Raw genomic sequence first — 16,645 nt, 5'->3', positions numbered from 1 at the left:
TAAGAAAATGTAAGGAAAAAATAATGGGCTCGAAAATTTTACATGAGCCTTAGAAACTGAGACTGCATTGTGTTCACCGCATTTAAGGTCATATATGCTTAACTTACATGCATCATGACTTCTACTTACAAATTTGGCTAAAATGGATAAGGTATTTCTTTCCGGTCGCATTCTGTTAAAAAAGATACATTTTCTTGAGGCGGTCAACCCACGGCAGCGTTTTAATCGGTTCCTTTGACCTTTCCTGCGCCTGCCACGTCGTATTTGTATATACATTCGCTTTGCGCCATACATTTGACGGTTGTCAAGTCTTTTATGTGCGTAATTTTCCGTTTCGATAATTATCCACTTAACTCGTGTCGATTGTAGATAGGGTTGTTATGATTATTAATCGCGAATTCGTGAATTCCCATTGGTATTTTACAGTGGCTTCTCAGAAGCCGCTCTCGATCATGTAACATGATCTAATAGTTTTTAGCTTCCGGTGCGCGCCAGGGCCATGGCAGTCTTGACATCCACGCGACGATCGTCGGCAGCACGTGCGCGCTTGCAGGCGACAGAAAGTTACGACGGCCAACTGTACAAATATATTTATCGCCCCCACTCGTTGTGTCGTTGGCCGGACATCGCGGACGGATAGTGCCGCGATAATCCCACTCTTCATTTTTGTCTGCGTGAGGAATTAAAAGCCCCTTTTTCCAACAAAATCTCTGAACGGGCCCAACCTTGTGATTTTTAACTCAGTTTTGGGCCTTAAAATGACAAAACTCTTATACAGGAAGATAGCTCCATTATTTGCATATAAGACCAATTTTTGGTTTCAGGGTGAGATCTAAAAGCCTCTGCAGTGCCCATTCCCCCTAGACGATGCAGAGGATAGTCACCCCATTAGATTAAATCAGGATATAAGCACCCCACCGAATTTAGTGTATAAAATAGGATCACCTAACCTAACCTCTCACTTGATCATCAGTGGAATGCCGGTAATTACCCATCAAGTCTGTTGACAAGAGGGAAAATATGATATTGTTGTCTCATTTAGCAACAGTAGTCAAAATAAATATGCTGCTGTAGTGTCTTCTAGCAGCAGAAATAAAACTAATTTTGAGTTCCGTGATCGCTGGATGCTATGGACATTGATTGTCACAACTGGACGCTGCGCGCTCGGATGCTGTGGACACCGCAATGGGCACGGAATTAGACGCATGTGGAATGTTATAATGTTGAATGTTGCGATCCTGGATGAATGAGCACTGCAGTGCACATCAATAAGATAGTGACAGGTTGCAGTGGGATAGGGTTGGTAATGACATTTGTGATAGTAAGTAGGAGGAGAATACGCTGGAGTATTAAGAGGCAGCGGTAGAATAAGGTGGGACTGGAATAAGGTAGAAGTAAATTAAGGGAAGCGTAGGTTATTGAAGGAGAAGAATAAGATGGCATCAGAGTAAGATAATACATTTGAATTTCAAGAAGTTGAAGAAGGTGGGAGTAAGATAAGGTAGCAAAAGAATAAGGTAGGAGTAGATTGAGGTTGAAGTGGGAGCGGTAGTGGGAGCAGGTAAAGCCATAAACTGACCTGGGTGCAATGCTGTTGCAAATGCTAACCACTCACCTCACCTACCGAAACCAACCTAACCTAATTCAACCTTATCTAACCTAATATTTTCCAACCCGACCCAACCCGACCCAACCTAACCTAAACTATTTTAACCTAATTTGACCTGATTTGTTTCCTCCCATCCGCAAATTTCAGCTCCGGTTCACATTGCTATGAATGCTTATCCGTTTGTATTATAAATATGCGAAAAAGGTGAAGCTTACTTCCGGGCAATCTACCGAACGTTCCAATTGACATCTTCAGGCGTTCAGTTTGTCGTCAACGTTTTCGTTTTTGTCCGCCCTCTGGCCAAATCCTAATATTAACGAAGGGGCCAACGGTGCGCAGCCTTCGGAAACTGCAACACCGGGCATCCGGGACGGGGGGGGGGGGGCTTGTATAAAACTCGGAACTCGCATAGTCAAGGCTTTGTTATGTAATTCTTCCATTTCTTGATTCTGAACAAAGGTTGAACATCTCAGAACGAGCATGGATTGGTCATGTCAATGCAAGTTTAACACCCTCTTCAAGTTTAAAACCGATCTGCAATCTACGTCCATAGCGTTTCCGCACACTCAAGAAAAAAATCCGCGAAAGCCAGAAGTGCTGTCGGCTTAGAAAGAGTCCACTGAACCATTGTAAAGTGAAGAACGCTGGCGATCTGCGCTATGAAGTCATGCAAAGCCTGGTTCCTCCAGTCTGTTTTCGGAATGCAAACCGAATTGCGCGTTTCGGTCCCTTGTGGCATTACTGTCAGTTAAAGTATAGATACTTAAATGATTCGAAGAAAACCGCACCACTCCACATCAAAAGACTACTATCTGGTGACCCTTTTTGGGTAGGACCTTACACCAAGTCCATTTCAACACTTTGTCAACCCTTTAGCCCTCCCCTTCCCCCTTCACAACCAAGACTGGCCGCGCCCTTGCGTGGGCGAGCTCGTCAAGCACCGAGTATAGGCACATAGGTAGAATCACTTGGCCACTAAAGAGCCAGCTCATCTAGCAACGCCTTCACAATCAATCTGTGCTGCGCATACTACTGGCATTACTGGCGTTTCACTAAGCATTCATTCGAACTGAAGCGCGTTAGGGTCGGTTTCCCTTCCGAGGCACAACAGCTTGGAACGGTGTTCCCCAGAAGTGTGCTGGCACTGCCTATGACGACTACAGCGGTCAGCTTGACAGCACGGGGTGGTGGCATGCCCCGGCGACAAAAGTGTTTGAAACTTTTGAGTGAGGTGTGTGTGCTCAGTATCAATTCGTCGAGTCCCAGCCGCGTGGCCCACATCACGGGCTTCGATGGGCGGCCAGCTACTATATATATATATATATATATATATATATATATATATATATATATATATATATATATATACGTGTGCGTGCGTGTGCACCGCACGTTCAATCACTTGTTTTTCTTATCCGACATGAACACACACTGGCACTTCGGTGACAAATTGTACTGACTTTCTGGTTTATGCGATTTGGCTAGTGAAACCGACCATTCTGAGCTTGGGTTCTCCTCCCCGACGTTCCCTCTTATGCCTTTAGAGTTCCAAAAGTAGTCAACCCGCCCCAACAAATCCGACCTTCCAGTTCGGCCACCTGAGCTTCAGTCTCTGCTCATTTCGGACACCGGTTTCTTCAGCTGGCCCATATCAATCGCTAGTTCCTCGCAGGTCGATGACCGTACATGCATGCAATGCTGGGTGTTTTTTTTTTTTTACACAAACTGAATGAACATACGGTCCCCTTTCTCACCATCACAAACGTGCGCGCTAAACATTTAACCAGACGCAAAATTCGAAGTTGAATTCGATGCATGCTTCCAAATGGCTAAAACGACGCTTTCCCGGAACACCATAGCTACACAGCTGATTTATTTGGGGACAAGTGGCACGTAACCTATCCGAATGACAAAAAGTGAAAAAAATTAGAGCCGACATGGAAAGTAAAATTGCGACGATATCAGTAAGCGGCCGCAGTCATATGCAACAGTGAGCATATGCTGCCATTTAATAACGTTATTTTTCCAATAGTGGCAAACAGTTCTCATCATTCAGGTGCTGACTGAACCGCTCCCAGCCTCTATCATGCCATGCTTTCACAAACTCTGGGTGACCTACCAAATCTGAAGCACCTCTCCTCTTTGCAAACGAGTCAAATCAACCGAGCCTCAGTGATTTCACACCGAACAGCTATCAGAGCATTTTGGAACCATGTCATACGTGAGCTACACAACCCGGGACAGACATGCTATGCCTCACACCACACGCGTATGGCAGCCTTCAATGCCTGACAACACAGGCAAGCCGACAGACAAACCCACCGGGCGACCACGCGCTCCTCTGCAGCACCACGTTATCATCTAGCGGCTCGTGTATGCCCGCCGCGGCTTTCGCCTACTATCAGCCAATAATCAAGCCACACCCAAGTCGGAACTGACTCTTGGGATGGTTAAGCATACCGCTCAGGGCAAACGTGAACGGCAACGGCTGTAGCTTCTTCTCTAACACGGCACCGACCGTCCAGTTCGAGTCCACCATCCCACGGAAGACCAGGTTGGCCTTGGGCAGGTCGATCTGGTAGCCAACACTGCCCACCGCCTCCTGCATGCGCAAGTTGGTCTCCAGCTCGCAGCCGAACTGGATCTGGTCGGACGACTTCTGCCAGTAGCAGAGGTGCGCGCCGGCCGCGCCCACCGTGCCGCTCAGCGTGTACTCGGGCGCCTTGTACTTGCCAGCCACGGAGAGGACGGCGATCTGGCCACCGGGCACCTGCGCGCCGTACTGGTAGGCCAGCTCCGCGCCCAGGGCCAGGCGTTCCGTGACTGACTGCAGGTAGTGGCCCACCACCACCCCCGTGTCGTTGATGACGTCCACATTCGCCAGCGTCAGCGAGCCGGTAAAGTCACGGCCCCGGTAGTCCGCCGAGAACTGCGACGCCATGAACTTGGAGTTTTGAACCTGCGCAACAAACTTGCAGCGCACCTGCTCGTTGAACTGGTGGATGATGTTGGCGTTCATGTTGCCCGACGGGTCGATGTCGCCTAGCAACACGGGGAACGCTTCCGACGGGCTGAACTGCTTGTTCCCCACATACGTCGCGCCGAAGCGGTACCCGGAAGGCGTCACAGAGCTCATGTTCAACGTGTGCGAGATCTGAAAGTGATTGCTCAGACCCTTGTTCACCATAATTTTCGCTCCTTCAAAGTTTGTAGGGAAGACATCTTTGCAGGCTTTGTGAAGTTCGTCCATTGAACCAGGATTTTCTAGAGATGTCTTGGAAGCTTTCTCCTCAGTTTGGCCTGGTGTTGGCGCCAAACTTGATGCCATGACATTGCCCATCTTTACAGACCGCTGATGGTGTGGCGATCAGACGTTTTCCCTGATGATGGCGTGGCGATCAGACGTTTTCCCTGAAAAACAAATGAGGCACTGATCAAAACGCTTGATGTTCGTTTGCAGCCAGTCATGACGGCTTCACGTGGCTGCCGCAACACACGAGCGTAGTTCTTTGAAGGTTTGCTGGTCTTAAAAATGTTTAGAGCATCTTAATTAGACCTGAAGATTCGAATTCTAGTCAACACATTTCCATAGCCTCATGAATCCACAGGCTCTCAAAAAACATTCAGACCCTGCAAATTACATTCAAACCCTAAAAACTAAACGGAATTATAATACACATCATTTAAAGGCCCTCTTAAGTATTTTAAATGTTCTATTGGTTTATACTTCATCACATGAACTAAATGCAACAGACATATGTCGGCTCCTCGTCGGACAAAATAGCCAGTTCCCAACTTTTATACATTGCATTATGTCGGCATTTCGAAGCACAGATTCCAGTCTATTCTGAAGTCAAACTGGAATCCGAATTCACCTACGTCCAGATTCTAACCGAAATTCTGTGAATCTCCACCTCTACTCCGGACAGTCGTAATACGGGCAGCCGTAACAAGATTGATGTTTCCTTCAGCCATGGAGGAGGACCAAACTGCTGCCCCGACATTAAATTAGCATGATAATATACTACAGCTGCGAAGTTGTCCAGCACGGTTCGAACCCGTGCCTAGCTCTCGGCAACCCCATTCGTACACGAAAGCCACCGGCACAGTTTGCAAGAGAGGAGCACGGGCATCGGGCAGCCAAAAGTGTAAACCAATGCGACGAACGCACTTGAGGGACTTTGTGGGCACACCGGTTTGTAGTCCTTTGGCATTCGGTCACAGCACGGTAACCACAATGCGAGGGTTTCTCGGACGTATGGATCGGTACATGTCCCTGATGCAAGTGTATTCACGAGCTTAAGACAGTCCGACCCCATAGCAACGCTGATAATGTGACAGAAATCAGCCAAGGGGGGCTTTCTTCACAACCGGACTCGAAATCGTGCGTTCAGACCTACATCGATTGGCCGTGAACAAACCACACAGGTGTGAAGGTCAGTGTGACGAGCATCTACCCAAAACATTTCCGTTTTCTCAACACTTTGGACATAAACCCGAAAGCATAAATTACTTAATTTTGTCCCAAAGTAACTCAGTGCAATTTTTTAATGTCGCAGACCAAAATGCCCGCGCATGGAAGCGGACATTTCAGCGCACCTTTAGCACATCCCACTGCCTGCGGTTCCGTTCCCAACATTTTCATAATATTCACGCGATTTGCAGTTATTTCTGACCACCGCGACCGCTCGTTCGTCAGCATCACTTTATCATTTATTTGGATCTTAATACAGCATGAAACAGCAAAATCAATGAGAGGAGGAACGCCTAGCTCAAACGACCTATCACATCCATACAAACACAAGCAACTAAGCAACTAAACTGAATTGACGTCCCATCCCCACCAAGTGACCCTTTTCTATACATTTCAGTGTTGAAAATACAGCAGTCGCCAAAGGTGGATGAATTACGATTCAGAAGATATTAACCTTTAATACATTAACGACTTAAAATATCAATGGATTATCTACGCATAAACGTTATTCTATCTGATGTACTTTATTTTAATGATTCATCAGATATTGTGTGTAATTGTATGAAACTTACATGTGTTAATGCATTAACCATTTAAAATGCAATGCATACATGGGTTTAAGGTGACAAACAAACAATCATGCGATGACATGACACCCTCGGTACCGTCAAGAACAAACCACAGTAATTGTGCATGTCTCCAAACGACGGCACCTTAATCAAAAGCGAAATCATCCCAACACGGACAGGTACCACCGATATCACATTCATGCGCGTATGCACCTGTGATGCCCTGTCCAATCACCGAGGAGCTATGACCCTCATCTACGGCCCGTGTGAGCACCACGTACAGGGCATCAAGACCAGCACTACAGGGTGTCCCAGCGGGAGAGGTCATTCCTTTCCTAGATAGCCAACGCGTTGAATCCGCATACCGCCCATGGTGAAAGAGCATCGATCCGCTACCGCGCAGTTGCGATGGTCAAGGACGGCATGACCCGGATTCAGGTCGCTAGGGAATTTGGCGTCGACGTAGCGATGATTGGGCGCTGGCTGGCCCGCGACCGCTCCGGAGAGACGCTCGAAAACCGCACAGGTCGTGGGCGGAAGTCGGCCTTGAGCCGAGTGGCGAAGATCGCCATTGCAAAGTCGGCCTTCAAGAGGCGCCACTCGACGAGAACCCTGGCGAGAAAAGGGACGGCGGAGAAACACCCAGCCTCCGAGTCGGCCGTCCACCGGTATCTGAACACCAGCCTGCAACTGTAGCCCCTCAAGCTCAGGTTGCCGCCATGGACCAGAAGCGCAGGCGACTGGAATTCACCAAGGCCCGCAAAAACTGGCCCGTTCAGGACTGGAGACGAGTCCTTTTCAGGGACGAGTCGCCATTCGACCTCTTTCAAGCACCTAACCGCCAGAACGGCTGGGTCTGGACCCACAACAGTTCGGAGGTGCCGATCGCCGACAGTGAAGCAGCCGCTAAAGATCATGGACCGGTCTCAATTATGTTCTGTTAGTGAGGACTACACAACCTTGCAACCAATTTCAGGACTGTTGGCGGAGGTCCAGTGATGTGCAACTGGTATACTGAGCCTCATCACATTCAGAATAGCGGTACCATTTAAACCCCGCCACGGTTTATTCCCGGTTCTCCACACAAGAGCTGCGAGCATGATCAGAAACACCGCTTCCAGTTGGGCCCAGCTCCGATTCTGCTGGCTAGCTCGTTTCGTTATGCGCAAATGCGACAGAATTAAATCTCTGATTAGCTGAATGCTGAAAAACTGGTGTAATCTTAATCATGCGCCATTTAATGTAAGTTCAACTTGATCCATTCACACACTGTACATGCCAAAAAGAGGCAGTTGTCAAAATAATGAAATGCTGCATAATTGTTTGATTCATGATTACGCAAACAGCTGAAAAACTGCATTTCCGCAGCATTCAGTCACTCAGATGTTTGTCTTGCCGCCATAGCGCATCGTATGACATTCGATACGCATATACCCGACATCCGCCTGGACGCCACGTACTACACCGATATTACTCACTGGTCAAGACGTTATAACTGAGCCGCCACTCAATGCGTCGCAGAGCGTGTTAGGACCGTATGCTGGGAGTCACAGGATGCCCCCTGCACGCTGTACACACAGTCACACAGTACACGCAGGGACGCACTCTACCCAACAAAGCCTTTGATAACTTCCATCAGCGTGATTTTCTTGCCACAGATGGAATCATTGTCTGGACTTGCAGTCATGTCTGGTGCTCCCAGCATGCGAACCAAGACAACACATCACGTTTCGGCCAGCTGACTCTCTGGCCATCATCAGGAGTAAAAGAGTCCAAAGGACTGGATGATGTCTGGCTTTCAGTCATGTCCCCAACAAACCTGAATTCTCCCACTTCAGATTGCTGAAATTCGAACAAGGGTTTTCCAATTGTGAGCTCAATGCACTGCCAACTGAGCTAACTATGAAGGGCAGCCCTTTGGCCACCAGACAAAACATTGGTTCAAATCTCAGAGATTCAAAAAGAAAAAACTTAACTGAGACATGCACATGACTGAAAGCTAAGCAATCACTCCAACCAGGACTCCACAATGCCTGACTATGGCTGGCTAGTAAAATGGCTGCAATGATTCCTTCAACATTCTAACACTATGTCACCTATACTAATATGTCTATATATATATATATATATATATATATATATATATATATATATATATATATAACTATACATTCTAACACTATGTCACCTATACTAATATGTCTATATATAATAACTATACTAGTCACATCATACTAATATGTCACCTCAATTCTTCACTGAAACTCAAGAATTACATTGCTTCTACATGACATTTTGTATAGCTGTCTGCTGCCCAACTGAGACCAAACTTCCTAGCTGAAATTGTGACAGGATAAGCCATATTCCATTGACATAAAGTGGCAGGTCATCAGTAACTTTTTCATGTTGTCATAACTTAGCCAAAACTTCAAAAATCATTGCTCTCTGCCTTAGCTCAACCCTGCAGAAAGGGAGAACAGGATGAAGAGCCAGACACAACTTGTATATTGCATCCTGCAGTTTTGCCCAGCTTTGGTGACCCAAGCCCAGCATTCATAGTGCATGCTGTGGGCACCATCCACTGACCCACACAAAGTGCAACAGCTCCCTTTAATTTGGATTTGGGCAAACTAGGATAGTTCATACTTTCTGCACCTCCTTCCCTGTTGACATGCCACCAAACAGTTGCATAATCACCATGCAACAAAAAAGGTGAGAAATGCTGTGTGCATGATACCAACACTAATGTCTGTCTCCCCCATGTCATCCACAATTTGTATGTGGTTAGAACTAATAATTTACTTTTTTAAATGTCTTAAACCAGAAACTTCTAAAAGGACAGCCAAGCCAAAGCCAGAAAGACTCACTACGCCTTATCCTGAAGAGTGCTCAAGAAACCCATGCACTAAGCATATAGCTTATCAGCTTGCATCAACCTTCATTCTTTGATCAGTTTTACCAGTTTTTCCATTCATCAGTTTCATCCTCTTGACTACCAGCATCTGAGTCACATGTCTTTTGAGTACAGAGTCAATGCGGCTTTTACGGTGCCAATGTTTCAATAGTAAACCACTTGAACTGCAAAGCCAGCATTTGATCATGCATCACATCCATGACTCAGGGTTTACTCTCCATTGCTCCTGCCCCAGCTCAAGATGACCTTATCAGCACTCAAATAGGGGGTGAGCAGCCCAGCATGCCATCACCTTGGGCATGACAAATTGACCAGGCACACACAGGGCCTCAGGTGGGTTGGATGTCAGGATTCTGGGCCAAAGGGCAACAGATTAGCAGCCAACAAACTGAGCATTCATGGGCCCCCAGGGAGGCAGAATTATGGCAGAATTAATTCATATTTACTTTTTGCACACCCCACTGGCTTATTTTTAGACTACTGAGAATAACCCAGACACACAGCTGGCCTGCCCATTTAAGCTGATTCTATACATACTTGTACAAGCAGCCACCCTGCACCTGAACAAGCATAACTAATACCAGCAAAAATATACACCATACACAAGGCATCTAGGTAATCATCCAAAGCATAACCTGGCCCTTATCATATCCATCCATTTTTCATCTATATCAAGCACAACCCTACTGGTTTACAAGATGAACAAAACAAAAAACAAACAAATGTTCTAAGGCAGAGCTCACTGCTATTTACAAGGTGAAATGAAGACCAAGAATCTAAAACACCAAGGTGACAAAAGAGCAAAAATGTCATATTGTGCTACCACTGGCACAAAAAGATGTCAAAACAATCGATCCTTCAAGCTCCCACATCTTAATACCACATGCACCATACTACACCATGACACTATAAAGGCTGTAACTGCAGGAAACATGAGCAGCTAAGCCAAAAGGGCCTCATCCCTGCAACCAAATAAATATGTGCATAGAGCATACCAGTTCAATTCCGATTGGTAAGCTTGAGCTATGCAAACTGGAAAATATGAACTATAATAAAGCTCATTAATATTTTCCGTGCCCGGCTTACAGTTGTTTGATACGTTGCCTAACAACTGCCACGAATCCCGTTACCAGTCGCTGACAATACAAACGGATATGAATACGGTGCCGTTGGACGAGAAATGAGCCCTTCTTTACGTACGTGCATACAGGCGCTTATCTAACTCACTTCCAACAAAAATAAGAGTGACACAAACAACATACACCTTACCAGCATGTACCTTGTAAGGCGTACTTGTGACTGCCGGCCGGGCCCCACGCGGTCGCATTCAGGCCCGCACGCACACACATTTGCTGATCACCGGCACTCAACGGCGACATTAAACGGCGCGAGAGCTGCATATTTGTCGCACGTTTACAAAAGACATCTGGCTAGAAAATTATGAATTCGGAATAAGCCGTCGCAGAAGCCATGGGGGCTAGAAAGGTGGTCAGAGAACCACAGGAAGGGGGTGGGAGTGCGCACATTGAGGTAATGGAAGAGTGCTGTGGCAGTCTGGACCCCCAGTACCAAACAGCGGGCCCTCCAACCTTATTCCAGCATGGGCCTCTTAAACCCAACTAGATCCTATACGCCAATTTTCTGATCATCCGCGGCGAATAGGGTTGTTGTTGCGTAAATGACGGTTCATGCGTCGACCCGGAGCCGAATGTGCGAGTCAGGAGGCCTCCCGCGACACGGAACGGACCAATGTGATGTGATGCGTCATCCCTCTAAGGGCCTCTGGATCGGGCAGGGGATGCCGCCCCGCGTCATCGGACGGGACTGCCAGAAAATGCACTGCGTTGGAACAGAATGGCCCCTCAGCCCTCGACCGGGAACGACAATGTGTGCCGTAGCGTGGTACTAAAGGGGGCCTCTTTACCGGACAGAAATAAGAGGTCTCATTAGTGTTGAATGGAGTGGGTCGAAATGAGTTCAAAACGCACAAGGCATCTTATGTTTCCTTCAGAGCGTTCATCATTTTTCAGAATCGACTAATGAAGCAAATGCCATCAAAAGGATTGAGCCTACGCGCCGGTTGCCGATAGTGTAGAGGTGAACGCGCCTGCGTTAACCACTGCGCGGCTGGGAAACTGTAGGGATTGAGTACGATTCCCGTCGGTGCCCTTTCTTCCCGTCAGGGTGGCAGGCTGGCGACGCCATATCTGGCCCCAGCAGCTGAGTGCGTCACTATGACACGCTCGTAATCTCAGGGAGCAAGGACTGCGATGGCTTGGGTTGCAGTTTTCATGAAACCGAACGTCGTTGACCACTGCAAGGTTGGGTTAGGTTAGGTTAGGTTAGGTTAGGTTAGGTTAGGTTAGGTTAGGTTAGGTTAGGCTAGGTTAGGCAAGGGGCGGGCGCCGAGCGCGCAACGATGACCATCGTAAAGTAATGTTTCTCAATGTCTTTAAAAATGAATTTGTGCAGCTCAAAGATTACACTGCACGATTCTTTTTACAGCTTTCTGGCTGTGATCTAGACAGATTAACAATTACGGCAAACACGGAAAAAGAGATCTTACCTTAAATCTTCCAGTTTCACCACCACGTTTCAGCACCACTTCGCGGTACTGTAAACACCAATAACTTATTGTCATCACTCTAGTTACCACGCAGGTGAAATATACACCCGGGACATCCTTAAAGGTATGATTTGGTATCCTAAAGCGCTCAAAGGCACTTCTTGAAATGTGTTACCATTTTCGTCCACCTGATGGCCGCGGTCTTGCATAAGCCGCGGGGCGACGCTGCGCGGACTAAGGAGACTGCAACGCCTGACAATGAGTTGCTTCATTGCCAAGGTATGCGAGCGCGCATGCTCCGAGCCAGGCTGCATGATTTGTACCATTTATCATTTTTGACTGAATGTTGAAGATATCCAGACAAGCATGGCCTGGTCATGGTAATGCAAGTTGTTGACCCATTTTTATATGTAATCTACGTTCGCGGAATCTTTGCCATGTCTGAACAGCCATTCTGACAAGGTTTCTGAGTTATATCCTTCTAAAAAGAGTCCAATGGACGATTGTAAAAAGAGGAGCGTCAACGATTTGTTTCACGCAGTCATTTAACGCATGATTATGTCAATTGATTTAATATCAGCCTAAAACAGAATAATCTCGTGGTAGCGTTTGGCCGATACTACGGCTATGGTACCAAAAAATGTGTAATATATATATATATATATATATATATATATATATATATATACATGCATACAATTTCGAAAAAGACATGACCTCAATAACAAGTGGGTCATATCCGGCGATTGCTTGGGCGTACTCACCTTTTATCGAAGCCCATTGTCAACTCTATGCCCCACCCTTGCTAATGCTCTGGCAGCGCCCCTAACAGGAGTATTGCACGGGCTTTATTTAAGAAAGTTCGAAAAGGGCCGAAGGGCCTTTCGGGACCAACACTCACGGGTCCACGGGACTGGCCGTATGCCACATAAAAGACGCCCGCCCGTAAGACCGTAACCTCAAATATCAGTCAGAAGGCCTCGGACATCGATTGGGAACCTCTGGGACGGTGCGGGCCCCTATTGTGACTAGAGACCACTAACGCCGAACGGCCGGCTTCGTGTCGGTCTGAGCCCTGGGGGTCAATTTTCCAAGCACGAGCAAGGCCAATTCCACGACTTGCATCAACCGGGGTCACTGAAATCATGAAGGCGTCGGTCAGGGGCTCACAACGCCTTTCGGAAGGTCCTTTGTCGGCAAATGGCCCGATTCGCCTGGGGCCGTGTTTGCGGAGGTCCAAAGAAGGGTCCGAAGGGCCCCTGTGGACCAAAGTTCAAAGGCCCGGCTATACCTGTTCCCGGACCCCAACGCGTAGTGCTGTGACCCAAAATCTTAAGACTTATTTGCCCAGCACGGACAAGGCCTGGGCCCGCGAGTTGTTATGTTCGCGGTCCCTGGGACAATGGCGGGCTCCTGTGCCAGTCAGGGAACACAAAGTCTAACACGGTTCCTGTGGCGGCAAATGGCTCCGAGACGGCCAGGAACCGTGTTTGAGGGGGCCTGTAAGAGAGCGTAGCGTATATCCGCCTGCACACGTCCAAAGACCGACTGGCGCCTGCGAGCGTCGGGTCCCTGCCGCCGCCTCAGCGGCCGACCCTTGACCCCAGGCGAATCGGGAGACCCTCGGTCACGTGACGCCCCCCAGCACCCATTCAGATGTAGAGCTAGGAAGACAGCGAGGGCGAGAGCGCACACCCCACACAATCACGCCACACCTCCACCTGACTGTAAGCAATCGTGCCACTACGCCAATCTACACACACTCGTAATCGTCAATGAGATCGGTGGGGCCACTGAAGCCGTACAACTCGACTGGTTGCCGGCGAGCGCGACCGCTCCTCCACGGTTCCTGCGACTTTCCCTGTGGAAGATCTGGCCGAGGCAGGTGGTAGCGCCACACCCCTTGCTGGGCACGAACAAGTCAGCTTTGCGCACGCCGCACTCATTCAATTCGTGCTCACCACAGCGCAATGAATGAGAATTCGTACTGGCGCTCGACACTTCATCGCGATCGCTCCACGATAGCGATGGGCGCTCAGCAGGGTCCGCGACCAACGGACTTGATGGTGTAGCAGGCGGATCTGAACCGCCCCCGTGGACCGATGATTCGACACAATGTTCGTCATCGGCAGCGTGCCTGTGTCGTCCCCAAACTCCTCACCCGCGCCGGGCATTCGGCTCCCGTCTGAGCCGTTCTGCTGGTTCCGGTGCCGCAGGCACCGCACGTGCGTGCATTTTACCCATGATACCCTGCCGCACGTGCATTTTTATGCGGACCTCATTTCGGTCTGCTCTTTTGAAAACTGATGAGGCCCCTTACGTTTCCATTCAAGGGCACCCGTGTGTTAGCCAAAGGAGGCACATTTTCATTCCCGGCCAAGGGCTGAGGGACATTCCGTCCCAGCGCATGGAGTCCACCGGCACCACTCTAGCGACACGGTGGCGAGATACCCTGGTTGGTCCGGAGGGCCTTAGAGGAATGCATCATATATTGGTCCCCTCCCTGACGCAGGAGACCCTCTGACCCAAATAGTGGGCCCCAGGTCGATGCAGAAGCCCTCGTTGACGTCGTATGATCCCGCACCGCCGCATTTCCCAAGAATTGGCACAGAGACTCCAGTTTGGCTCAGAGAGAATGCTCCACATTTGAAGATATTGAAGCAAGCATCAGATATGATGAGCTGACGTATAGCTATCAGCACACTTTCAGGGGGAAAAGGCTCCCCTTGAAAACACGATTTCTCTGTGTAGTAAATATGCTCCTCGAAACGTCATTGTTTGATTACGTCATCATACCTTGCACAACATCGATTGAGAGTCAGTTGGCCGGCGTTATGTATGGAAATTGCGTCCACGAACGCCAGATATGAACGACTCCACTTTCACATTTTGCTTGGCCTTGATCACCGCGTGACCAACGGAATGGCAAGATATGAATGACGTTTTGATGTCGTCATAGATGCCTGTATAACCTTGAAATAGTCTCCCCACAATAGTTTGCACATCTTCACGAGCGCGAAGTACGGGAGCTAAAAGGGTTAACCGATGGGATGGAGTGTTCTGCGTTCGGTTCTGGTGATCCTGACTGACACGCGGCCCGCACATTGTTTTATTGCGGATCCATCGTAGGCTCTCATATCTCCTTTCATTGTCAGAGGGCCTCGATCAACTTAAAAGGCCCTCTGGCATTCGAGATGTAGCGCCTGTCCTTGTTCAGGTAATGATCCCCTGCCCGCTCGGGTCCCCTTGCCGACACGGACCTCTGTTGGCCTCTTAGGGCCACCGACTGGCGAGGAGCCATCACTGTTTTAAGGACCCGATCAATGGAAATCGCGGCCCCGGCGTCGTTCCGGTTCGCCCCCCCCCCCCCCCCCCCCCAGGGCTTACACTAGCTCGAAGCTAGCTGTTCGGTGCTGGTAGCCTCTGGCCGAAATAGGGAACCGCATTGTCCCAGAGGCTTTTCAATCGGTGCAAGAGGCCCCCTGACTGGCATCTGAGGTCACGGCCCGCCGGTCCGGAGGCCTCAATGTGACTTACAGCTAGCCCCTTCTACCCTTCGGCCCTCCAAGCGCGCCCTGGATCGTCGGTCTCAAAAGACCCGGGGCCCTCGGGGGCCCATCAATCACTGCATTTGGTCGACTCGGAGTCCCTTACAAACGCGAGGCCTCCTGTTAGGCACCGTGGCCGTCACAGGGCCCCTCATTGACCCGGGGACCTAGACCAATGTAAATTGCGGACCCGTCCTTTCCCTGCTTTGGAAATGGATCCTCAGGCCCCGACCGACTGTATGGTACTGGTGGTGCCTGACGGACCTAAAGACCCTCATAATCTCAGGAAACCCAGTCGGCTCAAAGAGCCCTCTGGCTGGCATTTAAGGGCCCGAACCCCCATGCGAACTCCGGCAAGCCCTTCGGGTCCTCCCATCGGGCCTTTAATTGCCTGTCCCCTAAGGGGGGGGGGGGAGGTCACGTGCCCTGTGTACCCAGCCCCTCCTCCTTGTCAGAGACACGTGAAAGACGACAAAACAAAACAACCATGCGGCAAATACTTCCCTAGCGCATTATACAATAGTGAACACGACTTTGCCATCGATGTCTCTTCTGCCTGTCCGTCAAAACGATGCGGAATTGAAAATCGCCGAAACGATTCAAATAAGACATTATAAGTTCAGGTTTCTCAGGCTGACATTACGGGGCCTGGTACAGACCAGGAACCACTTAAAAAACACACATTTTCTCGGAAACATCGGTTGGCGATGCGACTAATGCTTGCTTATTAGTCATTTAACCATTACTTCCTGATATATTTAACGTCGATGCCTACTTGCGCAAGAACTGTGAACTCGTAATGCTGTAATACCAGTAGCTCCAGCCCATTCTCGCCAATACCGAATAACTAAAAATGCTTACACCTTTAACGCTACGCCTTCTTCCTGGGTTACTGCAAAACCTGACCCATATGCCACCGTTTAGCACAATTTTTCCGAAAGCTCCTCGAGGAAACGCAACGCGAA

The 16,645-nt window shown here is 48.8% G+C and overlaps 1 protein-coding gene across 2 annotated transcripts; it reads right to left on the bottom strand.

The window, feature by feature from the left end:
* Positions 1 to 3,303: 3,303 nt before the first annotated feature.
* Positions 3,304 to 10,887, bottom strand: LOC119101584 (mitochondrial import receptor subunit TOM40 homolog 1). 2 transcript variants are annotated; one of them, XM_037224930.1, is made up of 2 exons: positions 10,846 to 10,887; positions 3,304 to 5,020 (listed from the first exon to the last, which is right to left on the bottom strand). In XM_037224930.1, the coding sequence occupies exon 2, from the start codon at positions 4,947 to 4,949 to the stop codon at positions 4,011 to 4,013; it is 939 nt and encodes a 312-aa protein (XP_037080825.1). In that variant the 5' UTR covers positions 4,950 to 5,020; positions 10,846 to 10,887; the 3' UTR covers positions 3,304 to 4,010. The 2 variants fall into 2 exon arrangements, with proteins under 2 accessions (XP_037080825.1, XP_037080826.1); XM_037224931.1 differs by having other exon boundaries at positions 10,836 to 10,876.
* Positions 10,888 to 16,645: the final 5,758 nt, after the last annotated feature.

This window comes from Pollicipes pollicipes, unplaced genomic scaffold, assembly GCF_011947565.3.
Source record: "Pollicipes pollicipes isolate AB1234 unplaced genomic scaffold, Ppol_2.1 Scaffold_4881;HRSCAF=5763_pilon_pilon_pilon, whole genome shotgun sequence".
Classification (NCBI taxonomy): Eukaryota; Metazoa; Arthropoda; class Thecostraca; order Pollicipedomorpha; family Pollicipedidae; genus Pollicipes; species Pollicipes pollicipes.
This window is presented reverse-complemented; position numbering and strand designations above follow the sequence as displayed.

Bases quoted from the DNA above. Each gene is read 5' to 3' on its own strand.
- LOC119101584 (XM_037224930.1), bottom strand. From the start codon at position 4,949: ATGGGCAATGTCATGGCATCAAGTTTGGCGCCAACACCAGGCCAAACT.